The sequence below is a fragment of the Heptranchias perlo genome, chromosome 25, assembly GCF_035084215.1.
Source record: "Heptranchias perlo isolate sHepPer1 chromosome 25, sHepPer1.hap1, whole genome shotgun sequence".
Lineage (NCBI taxonomy): Eukaryota > Metazoa > Chordata > Chondrichthyes > Hexanchiformes > Hexanchidae > Heptranchias > Heptranchias perlo.
The window spans coordinates 8,632,630-8,656,196 of NC_090349.1; the positions used below are offsets into that span (position 1 = coordinate 8,632,630).

Here is a 23,567-nt window from a genome sequence, read left to right on the forward strand (position 1 = left end):
ACTGACACCGGATATGACCACTCTAGGCTTGTGCATTTAAGAAAGGGATCCAAGTGTTTGCGAAGTTAAAAAACTTATGTTGGAGGCTTTATTTTTACAGTGCTATTAAAATACATACCACAAATGTTCTTACACAATACAAAAAGTTTAGTTGGAATACCTGACTAAATATTTTTGCTCATTGTGTAATTTTTTGGCCAGCACGTTATTCACTGAACTGGAATCGAGTTCTGCTTCTAATGAAAGTTATAGTGCCTCGAGGCAGACAGAACCGTCAGGCTGCTTAGGTCTACAAACCCAAACAACGCAGATGTTTTACTGCCAATATCATAATGGCAGAGGCTTGATTCGTTTTAAGTTTTAAAAGTAATCCTTGCTCAAGTCTCGAACAGTAAACCCTGAACATGAGAGTACTGCATGTAATGCTGGACATACTGTGCAAACTCAAACACACGATTTTCCGTTTACAGGGGGTGCTTTCAGCATATGGCTCCATCAGCAGATAGCGCATGCATTACCATTGCACACAAAGGATTTTTTTCCTCTTTCTATCTACCTGGCTTTCAAATTTGCCTTGAAAGGCTAGTTTCTACAGCACAAAAAAAGTGTTACTGCTCTGACACTGCACTCACGCCCATAATGACTGCGTAGAAAAAAAAATTCCAAATCAATCTCCAAACCCAGACACAAAGAAACAATGAAATGAGATGAACATATGTCATAAAAAAGCTCAACACAGTGATTAGCTCAGAAGGACATGATGCAATGAAATGTTTTGAAATCTGTACTAAAAGTGGGTTAACACTCCACATTGCCCATATACCATAGAGTATTAATTGAGATGTGGTCTATGTCATTAATCCAGGTGTTGCACTCTTAACTATACAGAATGCATCTCAAGCACTTTCATTCAATTTCTATACTTTCTAATAAACCACTTCCTTGTTCCAAGAATGGAGAATACAAGAATGAAGAGCAGAGGGAAGAACCTATTGGTTACCATGGCAGATTTCTACAACGATTGAAGTTATGATTTTTTTTTGGTCTAGTTGGGCTTGCTGATTGTTTATATTTCTCACACTGATTGTGAACACTTGTTATATAATAAACATGTTGGGGAAATTTCAATCCTCCCAATCCTGAACAACAGGTTTTTCAGATCAGTAATTGGTCAAAGAGTCTCTTCCTGTAAATGTCTCTGATTGTTTCACACGCTAATTTTTCTGTCTCCTTCTGTCTTCCACTCTTTGCCTCCCTCTTGCCCTCTTCTGCATATGGCTCTCACATTTTCTTTTGCCATTTCTAACTTTTATCCCCTCATTCTTTCTCCCCTTTTTCTGTAATAAAAATAAGCGTATTTTCCCTTTTAAGTAAATCTACGTGACCTTGTTGCAATCCAGTTAGCATTGCTTTGGCACTGGTTGTGAATGTTGCTGTGAAGTTTTTTGTGGAGAAAACATACATACATCCACAAAAGTTGCTTTAATGATCTGTTTCCTGGATATTTCCCTTACCCATCACACCGAGGAATTTGCTACCAACTGAGGCAGCAGTGGAACTGGGTCTGCTTTCTGTACATAATGTCTTGAAAAGGGCTAGAGGTCTGAACTACCACCATTCTCCCCCTCTCTCATCACCTGTTTGAACTATTGCTCTTGCTAAAGGTTAACAACTTATATAATTTATTTCTGATCATGTTTCAAATTGCCATTTTGTATCAATTTTTTAAGCTAGTTCAATTGACCACAAACATCAATCTCAGTCTCTCCCTTCCTCTCTCCAAACTCCCTCTCAGTTTGTTACTATATGTCGGTTTACTACACACCTGATATTGCTTGATGTTATAATGCAAGAGAGACATTAGAATCATACAGCACTGAAGGAGGCCATTTGGCCCATCGTGCCTGTGCAGGCGCTTTGAAAGAGCTATCCAATTAGTCCCACTCCCCTGCTCTTTCCCCATAGCCCTGTAATATTTTTCCTTCAAATATTTATCCAATTCCCTTTTGAAAGTTATTATTGAACCTGCTTCCACCACTCTTTCAGGCAGTGCAACTCTCTGCGTAAAAAAAAATTCCTTATGTCACCTCTGGGTCTTTTGCCAATCACCTTAAATCTGTGTCCTCTGATTACCGACCCTTCTGACACTGGAAACAGCTTCTCTTTTTTTACTCTATTAAAACCTTCATGATTTTGAACACCTCTATCAAATCTCCTCTTAACCTTCTCTGCTCTGAGAACAACCCCAGCTTCTCCAGTCACTCCACATAATTGAAGTCCTTCATCCCTGGTACCATTCTAGTAAATCTCTTCTGCACCCTCTCTAAGGTGTTCACATCCTATCTAAAGTTTGGTGGCCAGAATTGAACAAAATACACCAACGGTGGCCTAACCAGTGTTTTATAAAGGTTTCACATAACTTCCTTGGTTTTGTCATCTATGCCTCTATCAATAAAGCCCAGGATCCCCTATGCTTTTTAATCAGCTTTCTCAACTTGACCTGCCACCTTCAAAGATTTGTGTACATACACCCCAAGGTCTCTGTTCCTGCACCCCCTTTAAAATTGTACCATTTAGTTTTTATTGCCTCTCCTCATTCTTCCTACCAAAATGTATCACTTCACACTTCTCTGCATTAAATTTCATCTGTCTATGTCCTCCTGAAGTCTGTTACTAGCCTCCTCATTGTTTACTACATATCCGAGTTTCGTGTCATCTGCAAACTTTGAAATTATGCCCTGTATACCCAAGTCCAAGTTATTAATATATATCAAAAAGAGCAATGGTCCTAATACCGACCCCTGGGGAACACCACTGTTTACTTCCCTCCAGTCTGAAAAACAGATGTTCAACCCTATTCTCTGCTTTCTGTCCCGCAGCCAATTTCGGATCTACGCCGCCACTGTCCCTTTAATCCCATGGGCTTCAATTTTGCTAACAAGTCTATGACGTGGTACTTTGTGAGACGCCTTTTGATAAAGTCCATATACATTGCACAGTGAGAGGGGTCATTCCTGGCAAACTATAACCAATAATGCAAATTTTAGAGATCTAGAAACTGATGGGAAAACAGATATTTCTAGACTGACAAAATCTGAAAAATGTATTCATATTTGGGTGTTTTCATTCGTTTTACACATATCTTTACAAACTAACATTTGTTGAAAACCTACCCTGTGAAAATGTGTGAAACCAGTCCTGGACCATGGACTAAATATATTAAAGACCAACTAGTTCACTCAAGATACTCTCTTTTTAATATATAGACTGAATTAAAATATTTGATGTGCATTGCTTCTGCAGACATAGAATCTTACAGCACCATTCGGCCCATCGTGCCTGTGCCAGCTCTTTGAAAAAGCTATCTGATTTGTCCCACTCCCCTGCTCTTTCCATATAGCCCTGTAAATTTTTCCTTTTCAAGTATTTATCCAATTCCCTTTTGAAAGTTAGTATTGAATCTGCTTCCAGCACCCTTTCAGGAAGTGCATTCCAGATCATAACAACTCGTGGAGTAAAATTTCTCCTCATCTCCCCTCTGGTTCTTTTGCTGACATGGGCCGGGGTACCTGCTACAATCCAGCAATGCAACATCTCCCTTGACATTGCTGAGATTCTTTCCAGTGTCATAGTATCTAATTTTACACATACCCAAAACATGAAGTACTTAATAGAAAACAGATTGCACTACAATGCCTAGCAACAGCTGCTCAGCTCAATGGAATGCGTCCAATCATTTTTCTCAATTTTTGTAAATTACAGACAACAAAAGGGTAAAGCAATGTTTATAGTGAAAGAGAAGAGCCAATGTTTGTGCAATGAAAGCGTGGAATCAGAGAACCACAACAAGCATTGTCCCAGGCCCAATGACTTGCACTCTTTCGTGGCAATTCAGTGGCTAACCATTTGTCTAAATAATGTGATTGATTAATAAATGCAGTCAAGTTGTTCAGATTCAGCATGGAGGCAGTCTTCATTACAACAAGTTGTATGTAGTAAGATAAATTAAGTGAGAATGCTAAATGTTTGGAGAGCTTTACTGTAACATCATAGTCCTGATTTCTTGACACCACTAGTCTCATACGTTGCATGTCAAGGAACACAGCCATACTGAATTTGCCCCAGTGCCCTTAACATAGAAAATGTCCCAAGGTGCTTCACAGAGGAGAAATGGATACAGAGTAGTAATACAACAGTTGTTAGAGATGAGCAAAATCATGGCTAAAAAAGTTTTCAGGAGGTTTTTAAAGGCAGGGAAAGGAGCAGAGGCAGACGGTTTAGGGAGGGAGTTCCAAACATTAGGGTCGAGATGGCTGAAGGCTCGGGCACCAGTCATGGAGCAGAAAGAGGGGACAGGAGGCCAAAATCAGAGGATTGAAGAGCACAGGCTGGGACGTCGAGCTGGGGGTGGGTACAGAGGCTGTAGAGGTATTTGTAAATGACAGCAAGGGTTTTGAACTCAATGTGTTGGGGGACAGTAAGCCATGGGAGGTTTGTGAGAATGGGGGTGCACTACAAAGGCTAATTTTCACTCTTTTTTGAAAGCCCATTGTAAACAATTTCAAGCCAGATCAGTGGGTGAGTGAGCCTTCAGAACCCAACATAGCTCTCAGCATCTCTGCTGCTCTGTGGATGAGGCAGGATGGAGCCTGGGAAAAAGGGTGAAGAAAATTTTCTCATGTACACAGGCACAGAGATGTATATGGTGAATGCAGATGAGGGGGTAAATCTCTAAAGAAACTGAAATTTTCAAATGCGGCATATAACTATCAAATTTCTTGCATCGGATGGGAGATTCATGTATTTGCTTCCTTGCTGTATAGAGTCGCACAGCTAAACAATGACGTGATCTCCCACACTGGAGCTGTCTGTAAATCAGTGGTTTTCACATTTCTCGGTGTGAGGGACCCTCTGCAAGTACAAACACACGCTTGGAGTGTGAACCACCAAAAAGAATACAGGGGTTTCAAAACCACAAACATTTTAAAATTTGTATCCAGCAACATGAATTACATGCTGGTAAGTCAATAAATACAGAAAAATATAGGAAGCTGATGAGACAAAGAAAGATCTGGTGATGGTCCCTTCATGAAATGAATGAGGTCCGAAGACCCCAGTTAGAAACCCTATGTTATTAAACACTCTCCTGGACTGGCTCCAACATGTTTGGCACTAAAAGAACAGAACCCTATTCACCTCCTGCCACGTGCCTCTATTTCCTAGTCTCAGACTTCATATTTTTCAAGTCTGACACATTGGGAGAAAAATTCCTTCAGCTTTACAGCTGCGATAGTTTCAAAACTACCAGGAATCACTGGCTGGTTAGGGTGTCACCTTCACACGGTATGGGCACAGTTACAAATTAATATACTAATCCAAGAATTTGAATGCAGGCTGGTGAGGTGGGGCACTATGCCTTGTGAGGGTAATGAGGACCACTGACTTATTTCTTTTTTCTCCCCTAACGCCAGCTGAAACCCATAGCACGGCACTGATGAAGGTTTACACCCAAAATATTAACCCACCCTTTCTCTTTACAGATGCTGACTGACCTGCTGTGTATTTCCGACATTGGCAGATTTTTTTTCCCTTTTAACGTCCCCTCTACCATGTGCTGATAGCGTCAAGTATCTCTTACCTTCCGAAGACTGTGTGCTTCTTGTCCAGGTAGACGCATGAACGGAACGTAATGAAGCTAAGACAGAAGAAACCATTGTAAAAACACACTCTTGAGCTCTGGTTGCCATTTTAAAAAAAAAATCTTGTTCGGCTTGTAAGTAGCAGAGCAGCTTTTAGCTGGGTGTTGTCTGAAACAGTGAATAATGAGCACTAGGAAGGAACAAATTAAAGCAAAAAAAAAATCACAACTTAAAAATATAGCAGCAGATTTTATCTCCAGGTTTAAAGGGCCCATAAAGAGCACTTAACGTTTACAGACAGAAACTAACACTTTTTGTAAATAGAAAGGTAAACAAGCTGTACATTTAACAGACAGGTTTCATTTACGGCTATTATTGGTGGTTATTTAAAGAGGCTCGAAGTTATGGTGTCATCGACTTCAGACTAAAACCTATTGGCCCAGAAATTGCTCAGAGCAGTGAACAATCTGTGCTCGTCGCTCCATAGATTTATACTAACCCACTAACTCACTGCGGTCTTTACTGATGCACTTCCTCTAATAGGAAGTGGAGAAGAGCCCAGCGTTAGTTCCAGTGAAGCTAGGACTCATGGGAGAAGCGAGAGCATCACTCACTCCCCTCGACCAATCAGATTGCAGTATTTCTGACAAGCTGCGAACAATTACCTAAAAGAGGTAGCCATGGAAATAGTGCATACATTAGTTGTCATCTTCCAAAATTCTATAGATTATGGAATAGTTCCTGCAGATTGGAGGATGGCAAATGTAACCGCACTATTTAAAAAAGGGAGAGAGAAAATAGGGAGCTTCATACCGGTTAGCCTAACATCAGTAGTAGGGAAAATGCTAGAGTCTATTATAAAGGATGTGATAACAGGACACTTAGAAATATCAACGGGATTGGACAAAGTCAACATGAATTTATGAAAGGAAAATCACGTTTGACAAACCTACTGAAGTTTTTTGAGGATGTAACTGGTAGAATAGATAAGGGAGAAACAGTGGATTTGGTTTATTTGGATTTCCAGAAGGCCTTTGATAAAGTCCCACATAAGAAGTTAGTGTGCAAAATTAAAGCATATGGGATTGGGGGTAATATACTGGCAGGGACTGAAAATTGGTTAACAGACAGGAAACAGAGAGTAGGAATAAATGGGTCTTTTTCGGGGTGGCAGGCAGTGACTAGTGGGGTACCGCAGGGATCAGTGCTTAGGCCCCAGCTATTCACAATATATATCAATGATTTGGATGAGGGAACCAAATGTAATATTTCCAAGTTTGCTGACGACACAGAACTAGGTGGGATTGTGAGTTGTGAGGAGGATGCAAAGAGGCTTCAAGGCGATTTAGACAAGTTGAGTGAGTGGGCAAATACGTGGCAGATGCAGTATAATGTGGATAAATGTGAAGTTATCCACTTAGGAAGGAAAAACAGAAAGGCAGAGTATTATTTAAATGGTGAGAGATTGGGAAATGTTGCTGTACAAAGGGACCTGGGTGTCCTCGTACACCAGTCACTGAAAGCAAATATGCAGGTGCAGCAAGCAGTTAGGAAGGCAAATGATATACTGGCCTACATTGAAAGAGGATTTGAATACAGGAGCAAGGATGTCTTACTGCAGTTATACAGGGCCTTGGTGAGATCACACCTGGAGTATTGTGTGCAGTTTTGGTCTCCTTACCAAGAAAGGATATACTTGCCATAGAGGGAGTATAGCGAAGGTTCACCAGACTGATTCCTGGGATGGCAGGACTGTCATATGAGGAGAGATTGGGTCGACTCGACCTGTATTCACTCGCGTTTAGAAGAATGAGAGGGGATCTCATTGAAACTTATAAAATTCTGACAGGGCTAGACAGACTGGATGCAGGGAGGATGTTTCCCCTGGCTGGAGTGTCCAGAACGAGGGGTCACAGTCTCAGGATACGGGGTAGGCCATTTAGGACTGAGATGAGGAGAAATTTCTTCACTCAGAGGGTGGTGAACCTGTGGAGTTCTCTACCACAGGAGGCTGTGGAGGCCAAGTCACTGAATATATTTAAGAAGGAGCTAGATAGATTTCTAGACACAAAAGGCATCAAGGGGTATGAGGAGACAGCGGGAATATGGTATTGAGATAGAGGATCAGCCATGATCATATTGAATAGGAGAGCAGGCTCGAAGGGCCGAATGGCCTACTCCTGCTCCTATTTTCTATGTTTCTATGTTACTGCAAGCTGAAACGTAAAATCCAGGAAGTGAAAGGTACAACACTAAAATAATCTGTAAAAACTGTTATAGACAGTGAAAAAAAAGAGGGTGAGAAATAATTGAATTAAATAAGAGGCAGAAGGAAAAAGTAAAACATTTTTTTTTGATATTTTTTAAAGAAAAATTTTTAATGACCAAAAACTATTAAAATAAGGAGCAATGAGACTGCACGTTTTAAAAAGTTAATTTTCAGTTATTTGGCAGTCATTAAGACTTACCGCACTGTTGATTTTTGGGCTTTAGGGGAATCAAGGGATATGGGGATCGGGCAGGAAAGTGGAGTTGAGGTTGAAGATCGGCCATGATCTTATTGAATGGCGGAGCAGGCTCGAGGGGCCATATGACCTACTCCTGCTCCTATTTCTTATGTTAAAATTTAGTTTTGACCTGGTATATTTAAGTGTACCTGTTTTGTGGCGATATTGTGGGCAGAACAGCAAGTTGGCACTGGCCCATTGATTCCAGCTGGCGATGTCCCTTTAATTCAAAGCTGTCATATCACTGGCAAACCAGGAGGAGCAAGTTCCGGATTTCCGTGCTTGACTAAGCATGTGTAAACGCCGAAACCTGCTCCTTGATTTCATCACTAACAACGGTGAGCACTATTGAGCTCACCTTTCTTTTTAACGCAATTTCTGGGCCAATTATCTACTCTCCTGGTGTGAATATGTTTGAAATTAGATATCCAGATGGGTGAAGGGGCATTAAAAAGCATACCCATTTGTGTAGGATGTGGATATCGAACATATGGATCGGGTTCGTTAAAATTTAATTACTTTATTATGGCTTCCAATTTGGCCGCTTTAAGGGGAGATTTGGAGCCCAGCAGTGAACTCATTCCTTTCATTTCTTTTCCCATTATTCCATCCATTTAATGAAAACATTTCTTAGCTATTTCTTATTCCTCTGCTTGGAGTATTCTGTGGATACTTATTAAGGTCAAGAAAATCTGTTTCCTACTAAGCATTGTGGGTAAAGGATGTAACCTAGATTCAGATACCCTACAGTCCCCTGCTTACCCTAATAACCATAAAAGGAAGAAGAAAGTTCTACTTAAACACTGCAATATAATTGAATCCTAACCATGCACAATATACATCTCATCTACCAAGAAATTATTATCCATCTTAAATGTATTTTTTGTTTTTTCCCCCACTCACTGTTTCTTTCCTCAGAAGACAAGCACCGATTTACTCCCAAGCCTCTGCCAAAGATGCATGGAATTGCCCACTAGATGGTGATCAAAAATGGCTCCGATGACTTGCCCTCTGGGAAAGTAATACCTTCACTCTTTATCTACTCCTCATGCCTGAATTGAGGAACTCATCATGTTAAGAAAACCTGATGAACTAAGGGTATTCAGTGCATCAGTCAACAGGAATTAAGGTAAGTGGTGTATATTTCATGCCTGGAACCAGGATTTGTGGCAGTGAATGAGAATTCTACATAATGGAAACGAAGGGGGAGTGGTTACTTCCACAAGGACTCTTAATGGTTCAGTTTCCATGAAGAACCAGAATTGAAACACACTCATGCACTTTTTCCATTTGGTATGAAATATCCAAAATAATGTCTGAAATAAAAATTTTCACAAAGAGAATTTTATCAACATGTTACTTTCAGAAAACCTAACAAAAGAAACAGTTTGCAACTATCTTCCTCTCTTGAAAGATTGGGGAGAACAAATGGAGGCCATTGGACAGTCACTTACAACTGCGACTTATTGGAGTTGGGGCCTGTGTTGGCCATGCTGAGGATGCCTCGACCTGCGTGTGAGAGGTTGGGTTTGAACTCGTCCTTGAAAGGTTTCCCCCAGTACGACTCTCCACCTGAAAGCATACAGGGAGAAACATACTGATATAAAGCACATCTCTATGTTTACCATATAGGCTTTCAATCATAAGCAGTTCATGTTGTAAGCAATGACAACTGCACATAGAAGGGTCATTGCCAGGTATTAGCATAGAAGGGAAATGATCGATTGGGGAAGCGGAGTACTTCACGCCCACAATTCTGTACTGCTGCTCCATAAAACACACAACTGGCAGCAAGTGGATGTGGAACTTCACCACTTCCGGAGCAGAGAAACGTTTTGAAGCAACATATATCCTTATTTCTGCTGACCGATGATGATGATGATCGATATGGCGTGCCACAACACGAGAGGAACCATTAACCCCATGATAAATGAGTTTTTTGCACTTTTAAATATAGTGTTTTGTTTTAGAATGCATAATTGAGAAAAATATTGCAATTCAGTGACATTGTAGGCAGATCAATATCACACATGCAAGTGTATCCAACAATGCCAAACACAAGCAGAGTCTTTCCCCTTCCAACATCATAATGGCTGCCGCAGTGCTCAAATGCAGTACCCGATGACGGCATTCTCAATCTTTTTCCATTCATGAGAACGATTCTGATAATTCATCTTCTCCTCATAAATTATGGGTGTCAATTCACCAAACAAAAATGATGGCACTTAGCAGTCAGATGTGTAAGACCGTTATAATCTGTCAGTTGCATTTCACTGCTCAGTGAGGCTGTAATGGGCCAGAAACTGCAGCAGTGGTGGTGAACGATGTTAATTGGACTTATGCTGGGACGTTGATCCACTAATGATACAGCGATGTCAATGCCGCATCTGGGACCTCATGAACGCCGTGCCCAATGGCGTATCTCTTTTAACCAATGAAAGTAAAGATTAGAGAAAGAAACAGAGTGAAAGACAAGAGAAGGAAATAGGATGAGTCAGACAAAATATAGAGACAGAAAAAGGAATAAAGAGGAGGAAAGAGTGTGGATTAAGAGAGAAAAAAGAGTCAGAAAGGAAAAGTAAGAAAAAGCAAGCAGAAGAGGACATTGTAGCCCAGTTGTGTTTGGGAATTGCTGCATTGGGCCTTGAGAAGTTAATGTGTGAATAGTAGGGTAGGTGTGCGAAATGTACAAACATTCTTGACCCATAAAGTAAAGAACCAGCAGCCCCGTCCATCATGATCTGGAACAGTGGAACACCCAGTGGGTGCACCATTGCACTGCTTTCATAGGAACATAGGAATTGCTGGACGAAAAAAAGACCAAGGTCCATCTAGTTCACCTTCTACCATCCTAGTAGTCATATGATACAACGATAACGGAGTTGCTGACTAATCACAGCAATTAATCTCTATGAATTAGTCTACAACAGATCCAGACACAAGGAGAACCCCAGTGGTGAAGAGCTTTGGGAACCTTTTTCCTCCCAAGCATGCTACACTTACCTCATGTCATATTTCAAATTACTGATATACTGTATCCCAAATTGTTATATTTTGAAAGAATTTTGAAAGAATGTTCCAACATTAACAGAAGTGTGGATAGCAAGACTGGCACAAAAATACCATCAAGCCAGATTATAAGCATAAAAAACCCTCCAGGAACAATTCACTACCCACCGGAGTGAGACTCCACAGCTTCATTAGTCCCTTTCTGGGCCTTCAAGGTTGAGAGTCATGTCAGGACCGGCTTTAACAGGGTCCTCTACGATATTATTTACCAGCCCTAAATTGGCTGTGGCGGGAAGAATTTGCAATAACATCGTAAATCCAGCAATTTTACGATTGTCATTAAGTTCAATGGGGAGCGTCACAACGAGAAGGGCCATTTACTGGCTTTGGCAATACTAATGGCACAAATCGTCCAGCAATTTATGGAACTCATGCCATAACGCTTTTACTCCACAAATTCCTAGATTTTTTTACGAATTAATAATGATGAGCGCCGTTTATGCATCATTATAATGACATGACTTCCCAGTAATTCCTGGTCGAATGAATCTTAACCACTGAAGTTTGCAGAAGAAATTATCAAGGCTTAAAAACGTGCAAGTCTTCAGCAATAAGGAAAGCAGTTTATTATCAAAAAATAACAAGAAATCATGCTTTAATCTCATCAGTGAGTAGTGAACAGAGTAACAGCAATGTACCCAGCACCAGCCTCTTCTCGACTGCCATTCTGGTTGAGGTTCAAAGGTAACCTTTGGTATTCTGATTGTTTGCAGCTACTCAGTATTACTTTTAAAGTTGTGCCTGATATTTGTTTGTGTAGTTATAGAGAATAAGTTTTGTTCACTATCACTGAAGATACATATGTGTATGTGCATCTTTATATATGTGTTTATTAATAGCAACTCTACAGTGGCTTTGCTGATGATAAATTGGAGGATACTTATTTTATAACAAAAGGAGTGTTATACCATGAAATGAACAATGTTTTATTATACAATACTGGTAAATTCCCAAAGCATTGCTTGTGGTGAACCAAATGATATGAAAACTCCTACGTTGTAACCTTTTTTTTGGGTGGGGTGGTGGTTACTGGTGCAGGTGAACGTTTCCAGATATGAAACAGGAGCATTCTTGGGTTGGTTCCTAGGAAATTTGAGCCAATTAGAAAAGCATGACTTTTTGTGCTCATAACGTTTCAGCATTTTTGATAATTTTTCCATAGAAAAAAATTGGGATAAAGAGTTACCTTTAAAGCTGGGTTTTCAAAAGCAATGCACATTCTCATGAGTTTGGTACCCAGACGAAGGGCAGGTAATATGCTAAATGGAAGCTCTTTTTCCCAGAGACTAAACAATGAATGATAGGTTAGTTTGTTTGGATAATTGCAGCAACACCCCTCACTCAGTATGTTGGATAATGTTTTGAAATCAGTCTGTCTGTGAAGGGTAGGTTAAGAAGAGAGATACCGTTATCAAAAGCCAGTCTATTATTTTGGGGAACAGGACACTGCTCAGACAGGCTGCAAAAGACAGGAGGTGGCAGGGAGAGGAGGTCCTGTCCTGGAATGTAGAATTAAATGCAGAAGCTTTATTCTGTTTATGTTAAGTAAGACGACCCACAGAAGTGGGGGTAGCATAGCATGGTTTTTATTTTCATGTCATTATGAGAAGATGAGTTGTACCGATTGAACTAAGTGAATCTGTGATGTGGAGATGCCGGTGATGGACTGGGGTTGACAATTGTAAACAATTTTACAACACCAAGTTATAGTCCAACAAATTTATTTTAAATTCCACAAGCTTTCGGAGGCTTCCTCCTTCCTCAGGTGAACGGTGTGGAAATGAAATTTTCGAATCCTTCGCATTTGAAAATCTCAGAACAATGCTTGGTGATTACTGCCCGTTGCTAAGGCAATCACAGTGAGCAGACAGAAAGGTGTCATCTAAAAAGGCCACCGAATATACAAACCCCCAAAAAAAAGAGAGAGAAGGAAGACAGTCGATGACCCGTTATATTAAAAACAGATAACATTTGTTCGCTGGTGGGGTTACGTGTAGTGTGACATGAACCCAAGATCCCGGTTGAGGCCGTCCTCATGGGTGCGGAACTTGGCTATCAATTTCTGCTCGACGATTTTGCGTTGTCTTTTGTGTCTCGAAGGCCGCCCGTCTTTGATGGCACCTCAGCACCTCACTCGACCGCAAGCCCACGGACAACCTCACGATGCTCCACTTTTCCAGCTTCCACCCTAACCACGTCAAAGAGGCCATCCCCTATGGACAGGCCCTGCGAATACACAGGGTCTGCTCAGACGAGGAGGAACGCGATGGACACCTACAGACGCTGAAAGACGCCCTAGTAAGAATGGGATATGATGCTCGACTCATCGATCAACAGTTCCGACGGGCCACAGCGAAAAATCGCGTAGACCTCCTCAGAAGACTAACACGGGACGCAACCAACAGAGTACCCTTCGTCATCCAGTACTTCCCCGGAGCGGAGAAACTACGCCATGTTCTCCGCAGCCTTCAACATGTCATCAATGATGACGAACACCTCGCTATGGCCATCCCCACACCTCCACTACTCGCCTTTAAACAGCCACCCAACCTCAAACAAACCATCGTTCGCAGCAAATTATCCAGCTTTCAGGAGAACAGCGTCCACGACACCACACAACCCTGCCACGGTAACCTCTGCAAGACATGCCAGATCATCGACACGGATACCACCATCACACGAGAGGACACCACTCACCAGGTGCACGGTTCATACTCCTGTGACTCGGCCAACGTTGTCTACCTCATACGTTGCAGGAAAGGATGCCCCAGAGCATGGTACATTGGCGAGACCATGCAGATGCTGCGACAACGGATGAACGGACACCGCGCAACAATCGCCAAACAGGAGGGTTCTCTCCCTGTCGGGGAAGACTTCAGCAGTCATGGACATTCAGCCACCGACCTTCGGGGAAGCATACTCCAAGGCGGCCTTCGAGACACACGACAACGCAAAATCGTCGAGCAGAAATTGATAGCCAAGTTCCGCACCCATGAGGACGGCCTCAACCGGGATCTTGGGTTCATGTCACACTACACGTAACCCCACCAGCGAATGTTATCTGTTTTTAATATAACGGGTCATTGACTGTCTTCCTTCTCTCTCTCTTTTTTTTGGGGGGTTTGTACATTCGGTGGCCTTTTAGGTGACACCTTTCTGACTGCTCACTGTGATTGCCTTGGCAACGGGCAGTAATCACCAGGCATTGTTCTGTGATTTTCAAATGCGAAGGATTCGAAAATTTCATTTCCACACCGTTCACCTGAGGAAGGAGGAAGCCTCCGAAAGCTTGTGGAATTTAAAATAAATTTGTTGGACTATAACTTGGTGTTGTAAAATTGTTTACAATAAGTGAATCTGATTATACCTATTCCTCTACATCTGCGTTAAGAATATATGAACAATGACAGACAGCAAAAGACCCTCTGGTCCATCCAGTCTGTCCCACATAATTTGTGATACCTTGTGCATCCGTTCCCCGCCCAAAGCCATGTGATCTCCTGGGCGAGGCAAAAAAAACAAATAAAAAATCCAGGCCAATTTGGGAGAAAAAAAATTTGAGGACAGCCTTCCTGTGGAATAACACAATTTAATGATTCAAACTAAGTCATGCCTCATCCAACATTAAGTCGGTCTGTCTTTGGACAAATTGAAAATGCATGTGCAAAAGACATGGATGTTCAGTTCAGAACACAAGGGAGTTGTATTATTACACTCCTGGATCCAGCTATTTTATGAGTTCATATAAGGCAGTGTCAGCCAACTTCCATAAAAAATGCCTGGATCGTTTATGAGAATTACTGATGTCACTTAATCTGAGAAAGCATCTGCGGCAGACATGGTTTACCAATGAGTTGAATCCACGTATCATCACAGGGCAGTCTCCCTTGTGATGTTCCACAAGTGCTTCCATATTGCAGCAAGATAATCGCTATCTGTTGGAACCCTTCTTGTCCATCTATTTTGGTTAGTGCTCCTCTGAGCTTTCCCCTCTTGTTCCTTCCAAACAACGAAATATGCCATCCTACGTGCTTTTCCTCTTCCCAACATCCTCACTGTGTTGAAATCAAAACACATCCCAACATCTCTTATTCTGACTCAATGGGCCCAATTTTAGCAGCCGCTATCGGGTGCGTTCTCGGCGGGGGGGCCTCGAAAATTGCGAAATCCAGGATCCCGACCAGATCCCGCCCACTTCCGGGTTCCCCACTGACGCGACGGCGTGCGCACGCAGCCCCCGCTGGTGGGAATCCCGCAGGCAATTAAAGCCAGCGGGATGCCACTTGAGAGTATTTACTTAGCTATTTCAGGTCATTAACTGACCTGATTAAGGGACTGTGTGTGATTTTGGATCAACATGGGACTGTTTTCCACACTGGGGGAAACACTCCCAGATCGAATGGACGTGTTGCAGCTGTCAGCCTGTGGCAGCTGCAAAGGTCTATTTGACAGGTGGGGGAGGGGGAGACCCTCACCCATTGCAGGAGGCCACTCTGTCACTTGGGACAAAGTTTGGCCTCCACCACCCTCCTCCTCACGGTCAAAGTCACCAACCTGCACACTTACCCCGGGGTCCGGAGACATGTACCGACCTTGCGGACCCCCTCAGATGTACATCTTGTGGATGGGGGCCGCCGTAGCTGCAGTCATGACCTCCTCGGAGGGCGAACAGCATCACCAGCCTCGCCATCCACCTCTGACACGTGGAGCTCCACAACAGAGTGCTGTGACACATCCACCTGTACAGCAGGAGGGAGGGCTACCGCGGTGAGAGATGCGTCGCAGAGGGCACTACCCTCGCCACAGGGTCCACAGACCGAGGCTCAGCCTCCTGGACCTCTCTGAGCAGCAGTGCACACGGAGGCTCAGAGTCACTCGACATGTAGCCGTGGACATCTGCAGCCTCTTTCATGCCGAGCTGCTCCTGGCTGGCCCGTGCACCATCTTCCTACCTGTCGCTGTCAAAGTCACCACTGCCCTCCCGAACTTCTCCTCCACAGCCTTCCAGGGTGCAACCGGGGACACCGCCGATGTGTCTCAGTCGTCTGCGCAGAAGAGCCCTGCAAATACACCTACACCCACTCTGCAGTGACACAATGGGTGGCATCAGTGGTGGGTCCTCATAGTGATACCCAGGAGCCGGCATAATTGCACAAACCGGACAGGATTGGCGAAGACATGGCAGTAGTGGTGCCAATATAATGTGTGATGTGAGTTGTTCTGAAATTCAATATAAGTAACAACCATGACAAACCCTCAAACACCCTTGTGCATCCCCTTCATGCTCACGACACGTTTGCCTCACGCTGCCTACTGCACATATGTGATGCATGCCCTGTGGCTGCAGCACAGGTGGTGGCAGGTTGAGTGAGGCTGGCCGTGAGAGAGATGCACGAGAGGGTGAGTATGGGATAGAGCCATGAGATTGTATGAGGATTGGGTTGCGTGGTAGTGGCGGGGTGAGTACTGGCGAGGTGAGTAGGTGCAGGTAAGATGAGGATGGGGTTTGAGTGGGTATGAGGGGTGATGTGACAGAGTAGTGTTGGCAGTGCCGAAGGAGATGTGGGGTGGGGGCAGTGATGTGGCAGACAGAGTGTAGGGGAAAGACTACGTGTACTCACTTTGGCTGGCCTACTGAGGTCATTGGACCGCCTCCTGCACTGTGTGCAGGTGGGCGATATGTTGGTGGCGCAGGTGACCCCCTCTGCCACCTCGAGCCAGGCCTTCCTGGTGGCGGAGGCGGGCCGCTTCCTCCCGCTCGCCGGGTGGAAGATCTCTGTCCTCCCCCTCCTCCTCACCCCATGTATTGATACCTGGGGTGAGGCATCATTAAACTGGGAGCAGCCTTCCCCCTGGGCTGCTCCATGCAGTCATCTTTGCTATTGGTTGCAGCATCTGTCAGTGGAGGACTGCCCCTTTAAATAGAGCGCCTCCAGCTGACAGATCTTACTGCGCATACGCAGCCCGCCCGACGCGCAGATCAGCAGCGGGGAACCCGGAGGAGCAGGTAAGTGAATCCAATTAGTGGGTTGCCTGCTACGATCGTGCGGGAAACCCACTACTTTCACAGGGCGCGTTGCCCATCCGCCGGGAACCCGCACCCCTGGTAAAATCGGGCCCAATATTTCCCAGAACCTAAAAATCTTGCAACTCCTTACATCCCTCATTCTTTCCTTCTACAATCTTCAGACTTTTAAAACCCACACTTGGGGTCACCTTATCACTACTTTCCGATTTACTTCATCTTCTCTCTTTCTGTCACCCTTGGTGCTGCCCTTCATTTTGGGCCTTTGTCCTTTATTTTGGTTTCCCAATTAAAACAAAGGCTGTTTCGCGTAGGAGGCAAGCAAAATATTTCAACAGTGGAGGAATGGATAATTAAAATGGAGAGCAAGTCAACCCACACAACTCCTGGTTCAAAAGTGACAGTGATAGTTGGTCTGGGAACATCTCACCCAGCTGCTCTCTGAGTTATGGGACAGTAGGTGTCATGGCAGGGACCTAAAGACAGAGAGAAACAAACTTTTAAAATGGGGAGAAGGTAACATAACTGCAGAACTGGAAATCCTTGCTAGATAGGTTACAAAGATTGTGGTAAATAGCAGTAACACTCCTAAAAGGAAGTCTAGAGACTGCCAGTCTGTTGGCAAATGTCATGTGCTGTGCTATTTTTAATTATCCTAGTATTACTTTCACAGTGCCCTGGCTTTGGTCCAAGGCTCCTAATTTCATATTAGGTACGTCAGGATAAACATACATAAATTGGGATAATACCTGGACTGGTAAAAGGGGAATACTGCACAAAACACAAAATTGTTTGTTACTTTGTATAATCAGGGCTGAGTATAGCAACTGAAGTCAGGAATAAGGAAGCATACAAGAAAAGATTTTGGTCGTCTGAACTTGACTAAAAAAACATATGCACCGTGATACCTAATGCTGTTAAAGTTGCCACACGCATCCCAAACAATAAAGCATATGTCTGTTACTATTAGATAGCGCAATCTTTTAAAATTTCAAATTCTACAAAGAATTACTGATACGTTTCAGCATTATTGCTCATTTTTTTCTTCACAGAAAGGATTTGGGAATGACTCAAGTGTTGTGTTTTAAAACATTGATTTTGCACAGATTTTTAAAAAGTTGCAAGCATTGAAGATGTGTATTAAAGCTAGATGATCCAGTTTGTAGAATGTCATGGTGCACTGTCTTCTTCAAAAGGAGACAATGAGAGTCAATTGACTCATCCCAGACTCATTAAACCAGGAAGATCTCTATTTATTGAGAGTAGCAGGAGATGTTTTCCTTAAACCCATACCTCAAAGTGGACGGAGAGGTAGCCAGTTGTACTGGCACACCTACTGGCAAACCACTGAATGGGGAAGAAGCCAGAGGGGCAGCTGTTCCACTGACTGGGAACGGAAGGAGAAAAGGACAAAGGGGCACGCAGAGTCAGCCAGCCAGCTAGCTTGGTAGGTCTGGGGAAGAAACCTAGGGAGGGCAATATCACTCATCTCCAGCCCAAAACCACTCAGATTCAGAAGGCTGACCAGGAAACGTTAAGCAAATAGGAATGGTGTGGCACATTATTATTATTACTTGTTCCCAAGGAGGGTACTGGAGTTCGTTGAATTAAGGTGAAATTTGATGACATCTGTTAATCTGTATGTTACTTGCTATCTATAAAAAAAAAGCAGCTGAACGATTTGTATTTGGCCTTGTCTGACTAAATGTTTCAGTCCACCTTTGGAGAGATTGGAGAAATGCATATGAGGGCATGTGTGAAAGACAAGGTATCCAGTTTGGCTAACAAGGGGATCTTATAATACCTTGGGTTATTATAATACCTTGGGTTATGTAATTGTATGACTAGATATTGGGCAGTTCAGGCACACTCGTGAATGAAAGATTTTCATAACACTTATGGGAGTGACCAGCACCACTGGACTCGAGAGACTATCCTAGGCAGACCTGAAAATTGTAACAATAATCCAGGTTACCCATTATATAACTAGAAAGTGACATTAGAAAAGGTCAATCTGATGGTTCTTGGTCTCAGACCCCATCAACCTTCTTTGAATGTGCACTCCTCTCCTGATGCTTTGACTGTGCAGCTGGGGGGGTCTAGGGTATGCACACTCACCAGTTCTGACTCAGACCCACCCAACTCATGCCTCAGACCCTACTGACACTCGCAGTGCACTCCTCACATCTCCAACGCTCAGTAACTGTGAGCTCTTCAGAGCTCACTGACACTCACTAAATGTGAGTGCCTCAGACTCCACTGACGCAGGTTAGCCATGAGGGACAGATAAGTGACAATGTGGTATCTTCATCAACAAAAGCAAAGAGCTCTCCTAGTAACTCTACAGGGCTGCAGACAGTTATTTAAATGCAGTTTCCTTTTTTAAAAAAAAAATGAAACAGGAATGCTGAAAATTGTAAAACAGCATCATGCATTTTCCTTCATCCTGAGATATGATACTTATTTTGTCCACCTTAGAATGATGAAAAGCTGAACAAACCCTGTAAGGGATCGAACCAGAGACCTTCCGGCCCTGAATCCTGTGCACAATTGACTGAACTACCCTATCCGTTCCTCAGCAAAGGTGGAAAAGGATTTGGGTGTGATTAGTGACTATTCATTGAAACTCTTCAGCAGTAATAATGACACTGTTATCTAATGAACTATTGCTTTGTATCTAAATGACATTTCATTATAAGTTGAAACGTGTTACAGCATTGCAATCTCATATTTGATTAATAAGAATCTACCACGCACAATTTTTGGAACCGTCTTCATAAGGACTCATTGTAAGCAAGAGGAGCAAAGATGGTTTTGGGACTTAGGCTTTATCTTGATTTGAATGTAGTATAAAAGAAATAAAACCAAAAAATTATGCAAGCAACAAGTCTATATTGTCCCTTGTGAAATAGAAGCTGTTATGGAAACAGATACAGAAAGTAAATGCTATGCAGGGATTGTGTCTACAGCTATGATATTGTGAAGCACTGCATGAGGTGTGAACTCAATCAACAAATGTGTCATTTCCCTCAATCTGCTTAGAAAGGAAATGCAATAAGAAATGTGCATTTTGCACTTTCGTTCTGTAACTACTGCAATTACCGTTGCTGACTGTATGACTCCCAATTTAACAAGCTATGCAAATAATGATTGTAAACAATTTTACAACACCAAGTTATAGTCCAGCAATTTTATTTTAAATTCACTGAAAATTGTTTACAATTGTCAACCCCAGTCCATCACCGGCATCTCCACATCACAAATAATGATGACATCTCTGAAGTTCTCGTGGAAGCAATCCTGGTTTGTATTCAAAACCCGGGCTTATTCACTAAAGGGTTACACAGCTCGGGCTGTGGAAAAGGACAGCAGATCACATAGCGCAAAAATAACCACAACTGTTGTTCTTCAATGTAGTGCATTTTTAAAGGCTTACAAAGGGACATTTAACCTTTGGTATCAAGCCAGAAACACTGCTTAGCTGCGTTTGTCAGGTAACACTGCTGCAATTACTGTTCCAAAGTCAAATGCGCACGCCCATTATATACCAGCCAATAATTACTCCATCTCCTTCCTATAGCATTCTCCCTCATCTTCACCTTCCTTGAGTGCTCTGACTTTATTCTGGTTTCACTCTGATTCCCTCATGATTCTGCTCTTCTATGGAATACCCCTATATGAACAGGACATATAAATACAATGTTGGGGAATGCAAAGGGCACCACAAAAAACGTTAGAAGTTGAACCAATTTCGATGGTTTTAGAAAAACAAAGTTGACTCAGGATCTGTCTTGCAAAAAACTGCACCATTAATTGCATTAATGCCTTTGTCCAGAAAGATTAATGCTTAGTTAAGACAGGAACAATGAAACAAGAAGTGGGTGAGTTAAATACCTGGGTTGCATAAAAACAAGTAAAGCAGGAAGTACAGAAACTATTTAGTTCCACTTCTCCATCAGATACTTCCCAATTTTTACCTCACAAATTACAGGTGGCTGTACACTTGGACAGCAAGATAGTGCAGCCTGGAGATTTCCTCAAATGTTAACACACCTGGAGCTAGATAATGGACCAGGTCAAATTCTCCAATACCCACTCTTGCCAATGATAAAAAAAAATCACCCAAATACTCATTCCTAAAGAATGCAACCATTGACAATACAGTTAAGGAGCTGGGGCCATATTTGGAGGAGACTGGAACAGTGATACGTTATTCCATCTGTGATCAATCTCCAATCCAGGCATAGCGGCTATAAAATGTGGATCTGCTCAATGGTGACGAGTGAAAGCAACAGTGATATAACTTTAAGATCACTTTTGTACAACCCTGGTCAGAAACTGGGGCAACTTGATGCGGATTTTTGTTCTTCGTCTTTGCTGATGTTAATTATAAGTTAGGTTGGGCAAGTACCATCACTAGTTTATGTATAGAGGGGACATGGCTGTGAGCTGTGGCAATATTCTAACAATATATCAATTAAACTACACAACCGTCTAATTGATACAGCAGGTAGCCATCAATTTGGCCTCTATTCTGAGTGTAAAAAAAAACTGGTCAAGTATTTTAATAATGAGATACTTGGATTTCTGTTTCCCAGATCATACCCCCAGAGAAAGTAATGGCAGCTCTTCTGCCTTGAGGAGTACACAACTCACCGGGTTTTGATCCTACAAAGTGTAGAATATAAAAGCAAGAGGTAATGGCAAGCTTATATAAAATCTTAATAAGACCTCAGTTAGAGTACTGCGTGCAATATTGGGCTGCACACTATAGGAAGGATATTGAGGCTTTAGAAATGGTACAACACAGATTTGCCAGGATGCTGCCTGGTATCAGGAAATACAAATATGAAGAAAGACTTGAAAAGTTTGGCTTTTTTTCATGAGAACAATACAAATTATGGGGCTATATAATAGAAGTATTTAATATTATGAAAGGGTGGGATAGGGTAGATGGAAACAGAGTGTTTCCAGTAATTGAGAGGTCGAGAATGAGGGGCCATATATACAAGATTAAATGTAAGAAATTTAGAAGAGGGCAGGAGAGACTTCTTCACAGAGAGTTGTGAGGCTGCGAAATTCACTTCCAGGCTGAGTGGTTGAGGCAGAAACTATGTCAACATTCAAGATTAGATTGGACAAGTGGATGAGAGAAAAGGGGTTGAAGGGATATGGGAACTATCTGCTCACGTGGAGAGTAAACGTCGACAAGGACTGATTGGGACAACTGGCCTGTTTCCGTCTTGTAACTTCCATGTATTTCTACGTACTTTGTACAACCTAGGATTTGGTAAGGAGGTATGTGAGAAATGCTCCAGGCTGCAGTGGATGCCAGCTATTATCGAGAATGTACCGCACATGCAAGGACTCATACACAAGCTAGAACTAATTGAATTGTCAGCTATTAGCTCATGAGTAATGTAAGCAAATCTTCATCAAGTCTCAACTCGTTCCTGTCTTAGTACTCGTGCAGCCATTGCAGATCATGCAAATTGTTTACAAGAAATTTTAATCCATCCCACCAACTTATTGTAGAGAATAGGATCAACTTGATTTTATGCTTTTTATTAGAATTTTCTTTGTATGCATGCTTCCCACCAAAACATCTTCATTTGGGAGAATGGGAATGGTCAAGTCTGCAAAAGTCTTCACAAAGGACTTCAATGCTGCTCCTAGATCACTCTCAATTGATGCACTTATGCGATCTTGGAATGTCACATCTTCCCCGAGACCAGTAAACCATTCCAGAAAATTCGATGTTTGAATGCCAATCGATACTGGGATTCCAATTTGCATATTCTAGTCCAGAGTCAAACTTTTGTGTAATGTATCTAACTGTCATCCTCTAACAACACCCACTCTCTACAACTGTGATCCCTCAAAGATCACTATATGTATGATTATCAGTGACAGCTTTAATTAGAAAACAGAACATGAAATAAAAACTTGCCTTTATTAGAGCAACTAAACAATAAATTAAAGGGAGCCACATCCCCTCATACCCCAGATACTGCGTGAGGTACGCACATCGTCAAGTGAATACAAAAGCTCACAAAGCTATGGCAATGCAGCTAAAAATCCAACAGACATCAATGCAACAGACTGGCACAGCTGTACATTGAAGTATTAATACTACCCACCAGAATCAGGGCCAGGTCTGTCAGCAAGACCCTTTTTTAAGGCTCAATGCACTCTATAATATACACTGAATCATGTGCATGGTATACCACAAAACTAATGTGATAAAAACAAAAACACAGTAGGTTCATCTGATGTCTGCTCTGGAGAAAGGTCTCTACCTGAAACAAATGTAAGGAATCTTACAAC

At 42.4% G+C, this 23,567-nt stretch overlaps 1 protein-coding gene across 1 annotated transcript in view; it reads right to left on the reverse strand.

The window, feature by feature from the left end:
• The window catches only part of ppil2 (peptidylprolyl isomerase (cyclophilin)-like 2), a 296,148-nt gene that overhangs the window by 52,521 nt on the left and 220,060 nt on the right, over positions 1-23,567 (reverse strand). The window contains exons 15-16 of the mRNA XM_068005535.1: positions 9,601-9,718; positions 5,639-5,695 (exon numbers count right to left, since the gene is read on the reverse strand). Of these exons, the coding sequence (XP_067861636.1) occupies positions 5,639-5,695; positions 9,601-9,718 (175 nt within the window). The remainder of the gene's footprint in view (positions 1-5,638; positions 5,696-9,600; positions 9,719-23,567) is intronic.